General features: G+C 41.2%; 1 protein-coding gene across 1 annotated transcript in view; it reads left to right on the top strand.

Moving 5' to 3' along the window:
- The window catches only part of itga8 (integrin, alpha 8), a 37,011-nt gene that overhangs the window by 14,526 nt on the left and 6,905 nt on the right, over window positions 1–15,580 (top strand). Inside the window, exons 14-22 of the mRNA XM_034874951.1 lie at window positions 4,252–4,297; window positions 4,472–4,579; window positions 8,411–8,466; window positions 8,906–9,063; window positions 9,210–9,341; window positions 11,311–11,378; window positions 11,752–11,899; window positions 12,574–12,666; window positions 15,478–15,557. Of these exons, the coding sequence (XP_034730842.1) occupies window positions 4,252–4,297; window positions 4,472–4,579; window positions 8,411–8,466; window positions 8,906–9,063; window positions 9,210–9,341; window positions 11,311–11,378; window positions 11,752–11,899; window positions 12,574–12,666; window positions 15,478–15,557 (889 nt within the window). The remainder of the gene's footprint in view (window positions 1–4,251; window positions 4,298–4,471; window positions 4,580–8,410; window positions 8,467–8,905; window positions 9,064–9,209; window positions 9,342–11,310; window positions 11,379–11,751; window positions 11,900–12,573; window positions 12,667–15,477; window positions 15,558–15,580) is intronic.

Below are 15,580 nucleotides of genomic sequence, written 5' to 3'. Positions count from 1 at the left end.
CCCCCCCCCCCCCCCCCATGCCCTCCTCCACTACCATACCCATGTTTTGCTGTATTGCTTTCCTCATCTTCTCTGGTAAAGTCATCAGTTTAAAGAAGGGGGTATAGGGATGAGTGCCAATGAACTGCTGCCGCATCCATTCTTTAGGGATTTGCAGTGCTCAAGAAGTAGAGAAAACACAAGATTGGGAGAAAGAAAAAAATATAATAATACATTATCCGCATGTTCAGATATTCAAGCCTTGGGCCATGTACCTAAAACTATGAGTAGACAAAGCAACATTAAATCAAATTACATGCTGGCAACTTTATACTTTATGTGCCACCTACCTACTTTACCAGACACCTCCACCTTCTGACTTTACAAAACATTTTATAAACCTTGCTACAATCACAAGAGAGTTGAAAAGGAGACGATTTTTTAGTAGGAGTGTGAAGCTGTTTAGAAAAAAGCAGGTTTGTAAAACCACTGTTTTACTACCTAATTTTCTACCTAATTTAGAGCCACTCTGCTCTCAGCATTACTTTGGCTTTGTGCTTCTACAGATTAGGCTGGAAATGAGAGACATTTTCTTTGCCCCTCTCCCTTTTTTCTCCTTTTTCCTTTTCATGATTTCTTCATTCCACAAACAGGATATCAAGGGAAATACACACACAGGAGTACACACAGTTCACATGTGTGGCTTGTGATCAGTATTTCTGGCGGCCCCGGAGTGTATGTTCAGCATGTGCCAGGCTCCAGGTCAAAGCTAGACCCTGTGCAGGCCCACTGCAAATCAGAGATCCTGAATTAAAAACTTTGAACAGTAAACACTCACACAGGGGCCACAGGTTGAAACTTACGCTAGTACAGGAGGAAGTGGAGCAGGAACTCATGGGTGGCATACACACACACACACACACACACACACACCATATAAACATGCACACACACAAACGTACAGCACTTGTGTCGTCTGTCATTACTGAGCTGGCTGGCGGAAGTGAACCACACTCACACACGGAGTGTCATTAGCACGGTAGTAAAGTCACACTGTTCAAAGGAGCCAGAGATGTTTGATCAGTATTATGAGAGCACTGCACAGGCGTCTGGGAGGCCTGCTAAAGCCGCCATATGCTCCCATGGATGTTAAATGTCATTAGGAACATTGAGAGAAGAAAGGGTGATGATTAAGCTCCATTTTTAGCTTTAACGGACTTGGTTTCTAAAAGATTATGTTCTATATTTGTGTTTTTACTTGATAGCTTATATTAGGAAATAAAAGGTGGAAGAGACACAAGATGACAAAAAAAGCCAGAACGGGAACAAAAATGTAACCCACACTTTTGGTCCACTCTTCAGGATTAAGCTTCATTAAGCTACTTTGGTTGAGAGCATGTCACAGAAGCCGCACTGAGTTGATGTTTCATGCATAGAAGCCAATAAGCAGAGAATGGTTCAGACTAAAGGCTGGAGTTAAGGTTAGGGTCAGCTGTTTACCGGAAGGGGGTCAGATTGCCTCAGGGTGAATTTCAGGTTCAACCGAGAGGTCAAAGGTCAATACTGACAATGTTTGACCTGTCAATCACATGCCTTGCTGAGAGAGGTACAGACACAGAGACATGCCGGGTCTGTGATTTGGATGTGTGTTGTGGAGAGGGGTCATTACGTTAGTCATTATGTCGGTAAGTAGGTGTAAAATGTATTACTGAGTTCCACGTCTACTTGTATAGTAAGTGGCCATCTTTATTTTTAGCTCATTCTGGATGTACTTATTTTTTTAGGTGTAAATAAGTAAAAGTAATCAAATTTGGACCTTGTTCTTCTTTTGTAGCAATTTGTTTTGCATGTTTCTTGTTCCCTCTGTATCATAGTTTCATACCGCAAATTTACATTTAAAGAAACCTGCCATGTTTGTCAATCCTGAGAGTATATAGCTTCCTGAATTTTGAACAGCCAGTCCCCCCTGCCTGCAGTGGGAAATATGTACTTTCATAATACAAAAATGAATATGAAAAGATGTATTATGGCTGCCAAGTTACCAAATAGTTTTGAAATCCCACACATGCACCCGAGAATTTAGAGATCCTCTGTGTCTCTCTCAAAACCGCCTCCTTTTCCATTGATTGCCATTGACCTCTGACATTTCATCATGGAGACTAGTCCCCTGCAGCCAAATAGACAGGCAGGGTAGGCACCCAGTGACAGCTTGACAGTCTGTCTAAACTCTAGATGGAGATTGTGTTTTTACAGCCCAGGACAGACACCATCAACCAAAGCAGCTCAGTTACTGATTATACCTGCACCTAGATTTGCCATCAATGAGTGGAGTGTATATGAGAGTGTACGCACTGGTGTGTCAGCCCATTTGTGTGTTGGTATGGTGCAGTGTGTCTCTACACACACACACACACACACACACACACACACACACACACACACACACACACACACACACACACACACACACACACACACACACCTCAAATTATCAGTGGCAGGCAAGTTTTCCTGTGCATAAGGATATGGGATTGACATGAAAAGGAAAGTGGGCCGTTTTTTGATTTAGCCCTTGGTGCAGCCATGCACCCACTCACACTCTCACACACACTTAACCCCAAAGGTGCCCTGTCCACAAATCAGTATCATGTCATGCAGTGGTTTTGAGAGCAAACAAAAGAGTGAGGATAAGGAGTACAGACAACCACTGTTCAAACACACACACCCATGGCAGAAGAAGAGTTGAATTTCCAGGTTACACAAATCCAACAGCAGGATGTACAGAGGAATTTGGGCTGGGAGTGAGGTTGGTCCCACAGTCTCTCTCCCTCTGCTGAAAACACACCTTGCTTCTGATGGCTTTTACAGATTGCGGTTAAAGGCCAAGTGCACTATCCTCTGCCCCCATTTTTTCTATAATCCCCCCTTCCTCCTGGGCTCTTTTCCCCCCTTTTCCATAACTCTCCTTTTGTCCCACAAAACCCACTTCTTGGGGTCTTTCTCGTTGCAGGCTTTTTCAATACAGTACACAATCAGAGCCACACACACACAGACATAGTGACATAGCACACCGCAGGGGAAGAGGGACAGGGCCTAAATGTTTAATGTTGTGGTTTCAGGGGGACTCAGTGACTGCAGCCAAAAGGCAGAAACAGATGTGCCTCTCTCAGATTCAATTAGTCCCTTTCTTCTTAAATATGCAGGAGAGGAAAGACACAGTAAATGACAAACAAAGAGTAGTACACTTCTACCAGTTAAGTCCAATACTGCGAGCAGCAGGTTACTGCAGCATTTACCAATGATAGTTGCTTTTAGTTAGGTGTTTCTCAAATGGGAGTATTTGGTGGTTTTCTCAGTTTTATGTCATTGTAAACTAAATATATTCAAGTTTTTGGAGAACAGTTTAATTATTAATGAAAACAATAATTAGCTGCAACCCCAGTTTCCTCTAACCGCGCAGCCTGAGATTATTCTGTCTTTCTCAGGATCAGAAAACTTAGTGTTGCAGCATGCAGTGATGGCTTGTATCCATTAAGTGCCTCTCTTCAGTTTCACATTGTTTTAATCAGCACTTGTATGTGTGCATGTATGTGTCTAGTGTATGTGTATATGTGTGTGGCTTTCATTGGTATGTGTCCCCTAACCGCAGCCAATAAATACCAGGCTCTATTTTAAACTCACAAGAGCCAATTAACAGTTTGTGTTCATCGCAAAAGCCATGAAAACAAATAAAAATCACATATAGATGAGATCTGTTCCTGCTTACAATTAGGAGCTGTTGGGAAATGTTGATGCTTAGCGTGATGTGATGGAGCGATGTGAACTTTCTAATGGTTCTGGAATGCAGCATTGGGTCCCTGTCTTGCAACACACACTCACACTCACACACAAACATGCATGCATGCACAATGAACTCACAAACACACAATTAACGCATGTTTTGTTTATGAATTTAGTCTGAGCTGGGTCATGTGTGAAAGGAAAAGCAAGGTGATAGAATGTCAAGGCAATATTACAATGTGTGTGTTTGTGTGTGTGTGTGTGTGTCTGTGTCTTTGTGTGTGTGTGTGCATGTGCGTGCCTGCGTGTGTGCATGTGAGAGTGTGTATGTGTGTGCAGAAGGCTGCGTTTGATGAAGATTGCTGGAGACCTTAAAATCAGTCCCATCTGTGGCATTCTTTGAAGCTCTGTATTCTCCTTCTCTCTCTCTCTCTCTCTCTCTCTCTCTCTCTCTCTCTCTCTCTCTCTCTCTCTCTCTCTCTCTCTCTGCAGATCTGATCGTGGGGGCTTTTGGCGCCGGCGAGGTGTCGGTGTACAGGTAAAAATTACCAAGGTATCGTTTGTTTAGTTTGTGCTTTTCCTGAAAGTCTTTGAGACTTTCAAGTTCCTATGTCAGATTGTGTTATAATGTGTGTGTGTGTGTGTGTGTGTGTTTGTGTGTGTTTGTGTGTGTGCGTGCGTGCATGCATTTGGGTGTGTGTTTTGTGTGTAGGTCTCGAGCCGTAGTGTCTGTGGAGGCTGCAATGGTCTTGACTCCCAGAATCCTGAACCCCGATGACCGACAGTGTCACCTGCCTCAAACAGATATCATGGTTACCTGGTAAGAAGAAGAGCATGCTTAGATAGTCTTGAAGAAAGATTAATTCTCAACAACACTTTTGCAGGGCTAACAAAAAACGCACACTCAAGAGTCAAGCTAAAAATGAAAAGTGCGTGCGTGTGTGCGTTCGTGAGTGCGTGTGTTTCTGGGGGAATCAAAGCTAAACGGATCTAAGTCTAAAAACCAGCTCTGCTGCACTGAACCAAAACTGTACCACAAATCCTACTTTGTTTACTGTATCATAAAATGGCATGCAGTATATATGCTATATACATTCACAAATCACGCAAACAGACAGATGTGACAAATATTTCACCCCTGTCCTCTAGACATCTGCCATCAGCCAAAGTCTGTGTGTCTGTGTGTCTAACACAATAATTTAGAAGAGCACTGAAAAGTTCATAGCTTACTCAAATAACCTGGAAATGCAGATTTATGAGACCCTGCTATTAATTTGAAACTGCATAATTCTATTTTGATTATGGTATTGTTCCTGTGGGTAGCAGGCTGGCTTTGAACAGTCTGGGGGTGAGTTTAGTTGAGGGGAACGCGTGCGTCTTAAGGCTCCTGCTGCTTCGCCACACACTATTGTTGATCCAGATTTATTGGGGCTGGAACCGCTGCCGGACTATTTGGACGGGAGAAGTGTGCTCGGCTATTTGCCATACAGTGTGTGTGTGTGTGTGTGTGTGTGTGTGTGTGTGTGTGTGTGTGTGTGTGTGTGTGTGTGTGTGTGTGTGTGTGTTTGTGTGTGTGTGTGTTTGTGAGTGTTGGCAGCAAGTGAAAAGAGAACAGGGTTTGTGTCAGATTGACAGAAAGCACTAAACTGTGGAATTTTGTCAAAACATAACTCAGCTTATTTAAATAAACCGCCATAAAGTTTGGCTTGGAGGTATGGAATCAGATAGGACACAGACACACACATGCAGAGAGTCAAACAGCAACTCATAGAATTAAGGGGATGTCGGAGGCTCTCGTGTTTCTGAGGGGTGAAGACTTTTATACGTTTTAGTTGTTACCCTGCAGGGAGAGCTGGAGAGGCGCACGATGGGAGGTTAGATCAAGTTTTCGCCGCCCATTACATTTGAGTCACAGGGTTAAGCATCAGATTTTTGGAAAAACAATTATCCAGCGATCATTGAAAACTCAGAGGCTCGTTTAACAACACTGACTACAGTTTTGAAGGTATTGCCAGAATCCTTGTAGACTCTTAAAGCATCTGGTTGAGAAAGTAATCTCTCCGATGCACTCTTTCTGACATTTTAAGTATTTTGGGGAGCTTTTTAAACCTTTAACCTCTGTTCCGTAAAAGATGGTAGCCAGAAATTATACGTTCATAATAACGTTACATTTTATTTAGTTAAATTTAATATATATTTATTTTTCTTGCAAATATTTTATACTAGCTGGTGAACATAGTGGAGTATTAGAGACCAAAACCAAAGCTGAAAGAAGATTTAATATTGGTATTAAATTCATCAGGTGGACAGAAACCTGACTCCAAATAAATGCTTGTGTTGTTCAATATCTGGGGGATGTCCAAATAGGCAACTGTTAGCTAACATGTTTTAACTTTAGAGGCCATCTCTCAGCTGTCGGCAACAATTTATCCTCTGGGGCAACAACAAATATTTCTGCAGTCCTGGCAGAGGCAGCAGATATCCAGACCAGCACTTTCTCTTTAATGCACCAGTCATTGTTTACAGTCTAACTTTTTAAGGTGTTTTAGGCCCAGATGACGTTTTAGCTAATCTCTATAAACAGATATCTGCATATGAAAAATAATTTTTGAAAAAATTAAAAGGCTACATCATCGACAGTAACCATAGGGTCCCGAGAATGCATTTCCGCCGATGCGTTCTACCTTTTTTATTCTCCACAGAGACAGTCTACCTGCACAACCTAAGCCCACACAATCATGATGGGTCAATACCACTAAGACCACATACACACTACAAACACACTACAAACAAAAACCAGAATGCTTCCACTACAACAATCTTGTTCCGTTGCTTACAGATTCTGCATTCATAGATATTGGTTTATAGAGATTACTAGGGGTGTTTGTATGGCAAAGTGTTCACAGCTTGTTTCTGCTGTTCCCAAGTGGCCAAAAATGACGTTTTAGTTTTTTTAAAGATCGCAGGAAAATTATTTTTCTGAAAATCCGATGCTTCACTCTGTGACTCAAATACAATGGTGAGAGGCAAAAACTGGAGCTAGATGGATGAAGGAATGGTGGAAAAGGAGGGGCAGCTACTTAATGACCAGTCTTAAATTGAACGTTGTTACTCATTAAGGGTACTCGGGTAGTCGGGGAAGGGATTTATGTGTGCCCGTTTGCAGGGAGGGCCGGCTAGTGCTGTGTACAGTGGTAGAGTACAGATGCATTTTGAGGAAAATTACATGCAGTAATGAGTAAGAAAGCACAAGAGCTGGGGTCAGTAAAATGGGAGTCATTTCCGACAGCATACACTTAAGGTTGACACACAGTGCTTATTAGAGTCACACTTGAGAACATACAAAACACAAAAAAAAAAAATATGCTTACATGCAACACATATTAAACACTCATTAAACAACTTAGAGAGGTCAAATGACTTCAGGGAGCATTTTTTTTTACAATAGGAACCTGTATTTTATCATACACACAAACTCACACCTCCATCACAAACATTCAGAACTCTAGAAAACTAGCTCATCATTATTGTGTCATATAATTGGGATCCTAATTATTATCAAACACACAAGCATTAGCAAGATCTGCTCCCTGTGGATGATGGGGTTTGAGGACTGAACCCAAACAACAATAATCTCATGAAGTCATTTACCTTGTGCCTCATATTGCTTAGTCTTCAGAATCAGGAGCGTTGTGTCTGTAAGCTTCCTCAGATTAGTGCATAATAACAGTACAGAGCTCCCTGTGTGGGAGTCACTTTCCTGTTCTTGATTAAAGAGTTGATAACACACACACACACACACACACACACACACACACACACACACACACACACAACCACACACATACATACATGCATGCAAACTGAAATAGAGGAAATGCAGAAATGTTTCCCAGTCTCCCATGTCTGTATCTAATTGAGGGGCTCACAAGGCCCGCAGCGGTATTTCCCACTGCCCTCAGGAGCCCAGGAAGGAATAAATGCCTTGCTTATGGGCAGTTTATTTAGTCATATAGTTTGTGTTTTTATGATGTTTTCATTCATGCAAATATGAAAGAAGAGTGTGGTCGTCTGCAATGAATTATTAACATCATTAAAACTTATTGTGCAGTCATAATTTCTTCCAAATAAGTCACTGCTGTGACCATCCACGTTGTGTTGTTCACTAAACACACAACTCATGCTGGTTAGGAATACAAATATGACCAAATAATGCCTAAAGTCAAAAAATGAATGGTTCCAATTTACATCAGACCTCAGACTTAATTACCTAATATCTAAGCATTAATAGCAGCATAATGCAATTGTGACCTACAAGAAAAGTAAAGTAACAGTAAAGACAACTTAAATACTCCTTATTGCCTTCTTTTCCAAACTTAGACAAAGTTAGCTAAGTATAAAACATCCAAATCAAGCAACCAGTCCAAATTTTGATCACCTGCACTTACTATGTTTAAATAGTTTACCAAGCCATTTTATGAAAAACTTATTATATTTACTTGTACTTGTACATAATATTATGTACAAGTAGCTAAATGTTTGCACCTGTGCATTTTGTTCATCATTTATTGTGAATGTAGGTCAATAGATGTTAACAATGTTAACAGTTCTCCCAATCTACTCCCTCTCTTGTCTCTTTCTCTTCCTCCAGTCTGAAGGTAGACGTGTGTGCGTCAGTGAGTGGCGTGGGGATCCCCAACTCTGTAGGTAAGCAACCGTGCAAGATGTAGTGAAATGAGAGAGGGAGGCAACGGGGAAAAGCACAGAGGGTGGGACAGTAGTCAGAGCCAGCTCCAGTGTACCTCTCATTAGAGTTTCCTGCTGTGAAACTGCAGCTCTGCTGCACCGATTAGAGCGGAACAAAGGCAGCAGGCAGGCTGAAAAGAAGAATAGGGTTGACAGACACAGAGAGAGGAGATGTAAAGTACATTGTTTCCACTGTCTAATGATGCTCTGTAGAGTAAAACGCCTATGGCTTCTTACTTTGAGACTAATGGAAAGTCATGTACGTATGAAGGGATTTTACCATGTGGACTCAACAGTTAAGAGTGTCTGATTGGCTCGGCCACCTTATTTACTCACTACACTCATTCTTTCTTCTCACTTCTCCATCCATCTCCGCCCCTGCAACATTCCTTCTGTCCAGATCTGAGAGCAGAGCTGCAGCTGGATTGGTTGAAAGGCACCAGGGGCGGAGTTAAGAGGGTTCTGTTCCTGGACACCCAGCAGCCTCAGCGTACAGGGCTCCTAAAATTGGGACACAACCGCCCACATGCATGCCTGAGCTACACCATATACCTAAGAGTGAGCAAACACACACAAACTCAAATTTATCAGCGTTGCATAATGTTGTGTATCTTACATCAGCTGCCCACCTGTTTCCATTTCAACCTAACAAAGTTGACCAACTGCACATCTATGTCTATGTTCACTTTCTGTTGCTCTTTCAGGAGGAGGAGGATTTTAGGGACAAATTGACCCCAATCTCACTTGCTCTGAACTACAGCTTGGTTCCACCCACTCATGGCCAAAACCTTCCACCTGTCCTCAACCATTACAACAGCACCTTCCTTCAAGAGCATGTCAGTTTATATATTTTATATACTAAATAAGCATAATATTGTGCATATATAGTATAATATTGTCCTGATTTTCCATATTGTGAATTGGCTATTTTGGGTCCATCTATTGCATATTTGTCACTCCTGGAAGAGGGATCCCTCCTCTGGTCCGGGGGTTTCTTTTTTTCTCCCAGTTAAAGGGATTCTTTTGGGGAGTATTTCTTTTCCTGACTGGAATGTTTATTGATAGAGGGTGTCATATGCTGGATAGATTGTGAAGCCCATTGAGGCAATTTTTTAATTTGTGATATTAACTAAGACTTACTTAACCTTACTAAGCCCATTTTTGAGCACTTCCAACCTAATGTTAAATTTCATTTTTGTATGAAAATGCTTTCCTCAAACACACACAAAAACCTTCTGCTTCTGCTACTTAATAATAATATCAAGCTCAACTAAAAACTCAAATCTGGACCAACATAAAACTATTTATTTGTCAAACAAGCCTGACAAAGATTATGTGAAACACATTGCATGCTTCCACTTGTTGGTCTAATTGTAGTCTAGTGAAGAGTATAGAAACCACAGAGAGAGAGAAGAAGAAAACACATTGCATTACAAAATTACATTTTAAAATAACCAAACCCAACCCCAAAGTAATTCTGATGTCCAAACAGTGGCGTAGGCAGAAACAGTATTTTGGGGAGGCCAGTACAAAAGTAAGTAGGCCATTTTCAAGAAGACGTAGAATTAGCTAAAAGAACAAACTGAAGAAAAAACAACAACAATTTTAACTCCCAACATACTGTACACTGCATTACAATAGCAATAGCAATAGTCTGCAACATGCTCAACCAACAAAGCTCCGTCTAAACATTTTGTACACAACAATATAGATAAAAACCTGTTGACATTGACCTATTTAGGCTCAAATATATTTGTTACCGCAGAAACAGCAGTATTAAAATATTATATATATGTTATAAAAATTAACCATTTTATTGCACAAAGTGGCAACTAAACATGAACCGAAAAAGCAGACAAGGCGTTTAAATACTGCATGACATAGAATAGCCTACATCAGACAGAAATTACACATGGAACATATCAATTCATAACAGCCTTGTTGCTTGAGGATTATCATGAGCAGGAAATGCCCTACCAGCGGTAAAATAAAATCAAAAAATTGAAAACTTCCAGCCAAGCATTGTTTGAATTATGAAAAATATAATGAAAAGTGTCCAGCAAGGCGCCAAATCTTAGACAGTGTATTGAGTCCACAGCAGGACAGGATCCAAGATATTTAAAATCTACGTCACTCACAGATAACTTCTTATTCTTATCTTCTTATTTAATGTGGGCAAAACACAAAAGCGTTTCAGCTAGAAACCATCATCAATGTTTACGATTTCTTACTAAATAGGAAGGTTACTAAGTTACTTAAATTATAACGCAAGAAGCATGAAACACGTTTTACTTAAAGCCCCCATATTATGCTCATTTACTGGTTCATAGTTGTATCTAATCTAACAATCTACGTATGAAATTTCCTATATGTACATTTACAGAAACCTGTATCTCACTCAAAACAGCATTGATAGTTTTTTTTTCAAGTGTGTATGTGTGTGGAAGCACCAGAGATACAAAAAAGACACATTTAAAACACAACTGCGGTACTTCTGTTACTATTTCTTTTTTTACATGCATTTGAATATTCCTCATAACAAAACATATTTTCAAATGTAACTGGACGGGCCAGCGAGTAAAGTGGGTGGGCCAGTGCCGCCCTGGCCCAATACCGACTACGTGCCTGTGTCCAAGAACCGGAAAAGAAAACTCTAGGGTGCATGTTATGAGTATGTATACAACACCATGCGTGTGTCCAACTTACGTTTACGTTTATTTCTATTTTTAGTTTCATGATTATGTCCAGTACGCCGTAACAGTTTCCTCATGACAATCCCCCTCTCTCTGCCCCGTTTCCTCTCAGGCACACATTCTTCTGGACTGCGGTGATGACGATATTTGTATCCCGGACCTCCAGCTCTCTGCCAGCATGTAAGACTGACACGGCCACACCCTCCTGACCTCAACCTGTAAACACTGTGTGCGCTTGCGTGCGTTTGTATTAACCTACTCTCTATAGTGTTTCCAGCTGTATAATGTGTCCATGGCACCATTATACAAACACGGTGTCACCCACTACTGACTGACTCACACACACACACACACACACACACACACACACACACACACATTGTGTTCCATGCAGAAAAACAAACAAAAATACAAAAAACATGACAGGAGTTGGAGATCATTTTTTATGTAACTGCAGCAAAGTGCTTTATTTATTTTGTGTCCTCTACATGTTCTCTACATGACTGAAAAGATTTCTTTACTATGTGCACTGTTTTTTAATTTTTTCACACAGGGACCACTCCGAGCTGGTGATTGGAGATGACAATCTGGTCATGTTGACTATCACTGCAATGAACCGAGGAGAGGGCGCCTATGAGACAGAGCTCCACACACTGATACCACATGAAGCTGACTATATTGGAGTGACGCGCAGGTTGGAGGTAATGGACACACACTTACACTTTGGCTGAAAATCAGTTGTTTTTTATATTAAGGGCCAAAAGGGTAGATACTGAAAACAGACACATAGGATTGAGGCAATTGTCTTATCATGACTGAAGCATGTGCCAAGGGAGCTATTTGAGGCTGCAATTACACTATGATGTCACATCCTGTTGCGTCTTTGCTGTGTGTTTGCTTGAAGTGAGGCTATCAGCAGGCTATGCTTTACTGGCAAAGCCCTAAAGCCCCTATTATGATTTACAAGCTGCAGTAGTGACCACAGAAATGGATAGGGTCAACTGCTGTTTGTGTGTGTGTATGTGTGTGTGTGTGTATCTGTGTGTGTGTGAGTGTGTGTGTGTGCGCGCCCACGTACGTACGCACACGTGTGTGCGCTAATGAGTGTCTAATGGGGCTGTTTGATTGATGAAGTTGTTACTGTCAGAGCATTCATCACTCTTCCTCTCCTTCCTTTACCCTCCCACCCCTTACACTTTTTTCACTCCCTCGCTCCCTTCCCCCTTTGATGGTGTTGTACGTCCCACCTTTGTTCTTTTCTTTCCCCTCTTGATTCTCAATGCTCCCTATTTGTCTTTTTCTTTAACTTTTGCCTCATCATCTTACTCACTCTACTTGTCTTTTTCTCTCTCCTCTCCTACTTTCTCTTCTCTAGTCCCTGTCTCAGCTAAACTGTGAGTACAAGATGGTCAATGAGTCCAGAATGGTGGTGTGTGACCTCGGGAACCCAATGGTGGCTGGAACAGAGGTGAGTTTTACACATAAAAAACACAAATCGTTTCCAACTTTTTCAGTAAAACATCCCTTCAAACATCCAAGCTAAGAAGCTGTGACTGTTACTCCTCAGGTTAATTCCCCCTGATTGATGGTTTCCTATGATTACTAGACATCACACTGAACCTCATTCCACACATTTTGACTCTACTTCACTTTCAATGTGCGTGTGTGTGCGCGCGCGTGCACAAGTGTGTGTGGTGTGTAATAATAATAATCCATTTAGCTCTTGGATGGATGACACATGCAGGAAGTCAGGGCTTTGTAAAATAAAGAGTGGTCCTTTCCTACATGAAATTCTACCACGCCAGTGTACTTATGTGTGCCACCAAGCATGTAACATGTGGTTCAGAGTGCGTGTGTGTGTGTGTGTGTGTGTGTGTGTGTGTGTTTGTGTCTGTGTGTGAGAGAGAGAGAGAGAGAGAGAAAAAGAGTGACTACAGGAAATGTGTGTATAACTGTGAATATAGGTTTTTTCTAAAGGTGTCAAGGCCTGTGCGATCTGGAGCTGACCCCATGGTATACTGATAAATCAATTATGTAGTCATGTTTCACTGGAGGAGAGCACAACAAGGCATGTGATAGGGACAGGGCACGTGCATGTGTGTGTGTGTTTGAAAGAGAGGTACAAAAAAAATAAACACTGTACCATTTTCACTGGCCTCCATGCTGCTTTCTACTGTTTACTAACCCTATGTTGTAAGAGTAGTGTATCTCTTTTGGCGAATATCAGAGCCAGTACGTTTGTGTGTGTGTTTGTGTGTGTGTGTGTGTGTGTGTGTGTGTGTGTGTGTGTTTGTGCTCCCTTGCCGTCCAGATGTTTCCCATTTTTAACTCTCTCCTTGCCCCATTGGACGTTCAGGAATCCATGAGCTTATGCAGAACACTTCCATGTACCCCATACAGACTTTAGTTATATTGTGCAACAAAATAATTCTAATCACTGGAGTTCATTCCCTGTGTCACATGGCACAGCTGTAGTGACTCACTGAGCTGGCTCTGTGTACGAGGTACATGCCTAAAGAAAAGCTGTTTTGGCTCCAGTATGTCCATCTGCCTGGTTTCATTTTATAGTTTGATGAGCTTTGGTGGCATTAAGCAGAATTTGTTTTACCAACACTTTAAGAGAAAGTGATGAATGACCCATACGGCAATAATTTAAATAATCATCTATCGGCCATCACTGGAATCCTGTGTTGATTTAGTCATATTGTCTTACTGTTTTGCAAAATTGTACTGTTTATATTTTTTATTCCAAGCAAAAAAGAATTGAAAAAAAATAGTTGTTCATGTTTTTACTTAATGAGGAGTGCAGTTTTTGCTCAGTTTGGTTTTGGTTTTATGAGGAGCGCAGTTTGGTCTCATTTAATGTGAGAAGAGTGTAACATGGTTCACTGCATTAAGTTAAATTTGTTATATTAGAATATATTTAGATATTTGAAAAATCTATGTGTTTAAATTGTGACACTTATTTCAGCCATATCCCATAGCCCTACATTTAATTGTCAGTTCATTTAAAAATGTCTGAGTATAGCCCTCTAGGTGGCTATTAAAAGTTAAAAGTGTATAGTTTAATTCCTCTTTAAGCAGTGACACAGTGGTCAGTTGAATTCTTAGCGGTTCCAATGGATGCCAGTGGTGACAACTTTGTATGGCTGACCAAAAAAGTATTATAAATCCTTTAGAAACTTCTCAAACGACTGTTACACATAAACCGCTTTCTCAGCACTGTTTGCTAAAATGTGGTTAAATGCATTGCTTGTGGGAAAGCTTTGTGGCTTCAAGGAGGGCCATAACCCAAGACAGAAGCCATGCATTTAGAAATATTATGGCAAAATCATAGTTATTTATTTGAAATACAAATGCAGTGGAGAATGTGACAACATTGCATATTTGCTTTGAGAAGTTTCTGTGGATGTTGTGATGATTTTTCTTCACCGTGAAAATGCACAATCCATTGAAACCAACATAAATTCAAGCTGGCCACAGCTGCTTTTCTCTCTAAAATGCAAAACTACAAACTTTTAACCACCACCTTTCTAGCTGGATGCGTGTGATGCTGAAGAGACAGATTTGCAACACAGTGGACTTCTTCAGGCTTTTCTTGGGCTGTTCTATCATAGCTGATAGTGACGTCTTCTCTCTGAACGACTCATACTCATTAAGTCTCTTTAGATCTTTCCTGCCTGACTTTGTAGTCCCGCAGCCCAGCCTAACCCCCCACAGGCCTGCCTTGTGAAGTGTCGAGTCTGCATGCTGTCATTTCCCTCTTTGAACCATATGTTTGACCTGTTGTTCAGTAGAGCTCAAATGCACATATGCACATGCGGGTGCACACTGTCACACAGGGACAAGCACGCACACACACACTGTCGTCTTACAGTGTATGATGAAATTAATCTTCCACGTGTTTTGAGTTAGTCTAGAGGACAGGAGATTTAAACAGGGGAGAGACTTAATTTGAGCTTTTAAGCATGTGTAGTCTGGATTTTCTCAGACTTTAGAATTCTTCAACACACACACACACACGCACACACACACACACACAAAAATTATATTCTGCCTATGTAGTAACCCGGTGCGGTGTGTAGTTAACAGGAATTGTACTGTCTTTTACAGGTCACTTTAAACATGATGTGGCCTTTGATGTACAGATTCACAGATGCATCTTATTTCTGTCTGTCTTTCCTCTCTGTCATTGCACTTTAACTGTCCTACTCTTTCTTCTGTCACATGTTTTTTACACATTTTCTCTTTTTTCCGTTTTCTCCACACTCTTGCCCAGCTGTCTGTCGGTTTGAGGTTTTCTGTCCAAAGGCTGGAGGATGCCGGACCAAAGATCAGCTTTGAGCTACAGATCCGCAGGTGACACACCCACCACGCGTGCA

The sequence above is a fragment of the Etheostoma cragini genome, chromosome 6 (assembly GCF_013103735.1).
Source record: "Etheostoma cragini isolate CJK2018 chromosome 6, CSU_Ecrag_1.0, whole genome shotgun sequence".
Lineage (NCBI taxonomy): Eukaryota > Metazoa > Chordata > Actinopteri > Perciformes > Percidae > Etheostoma > Etheostoma cragini.
Note: the sequence above shows the minus strand (reverse complement) of the source record. Positions and strands in the feature narration are given on the sequence as shown.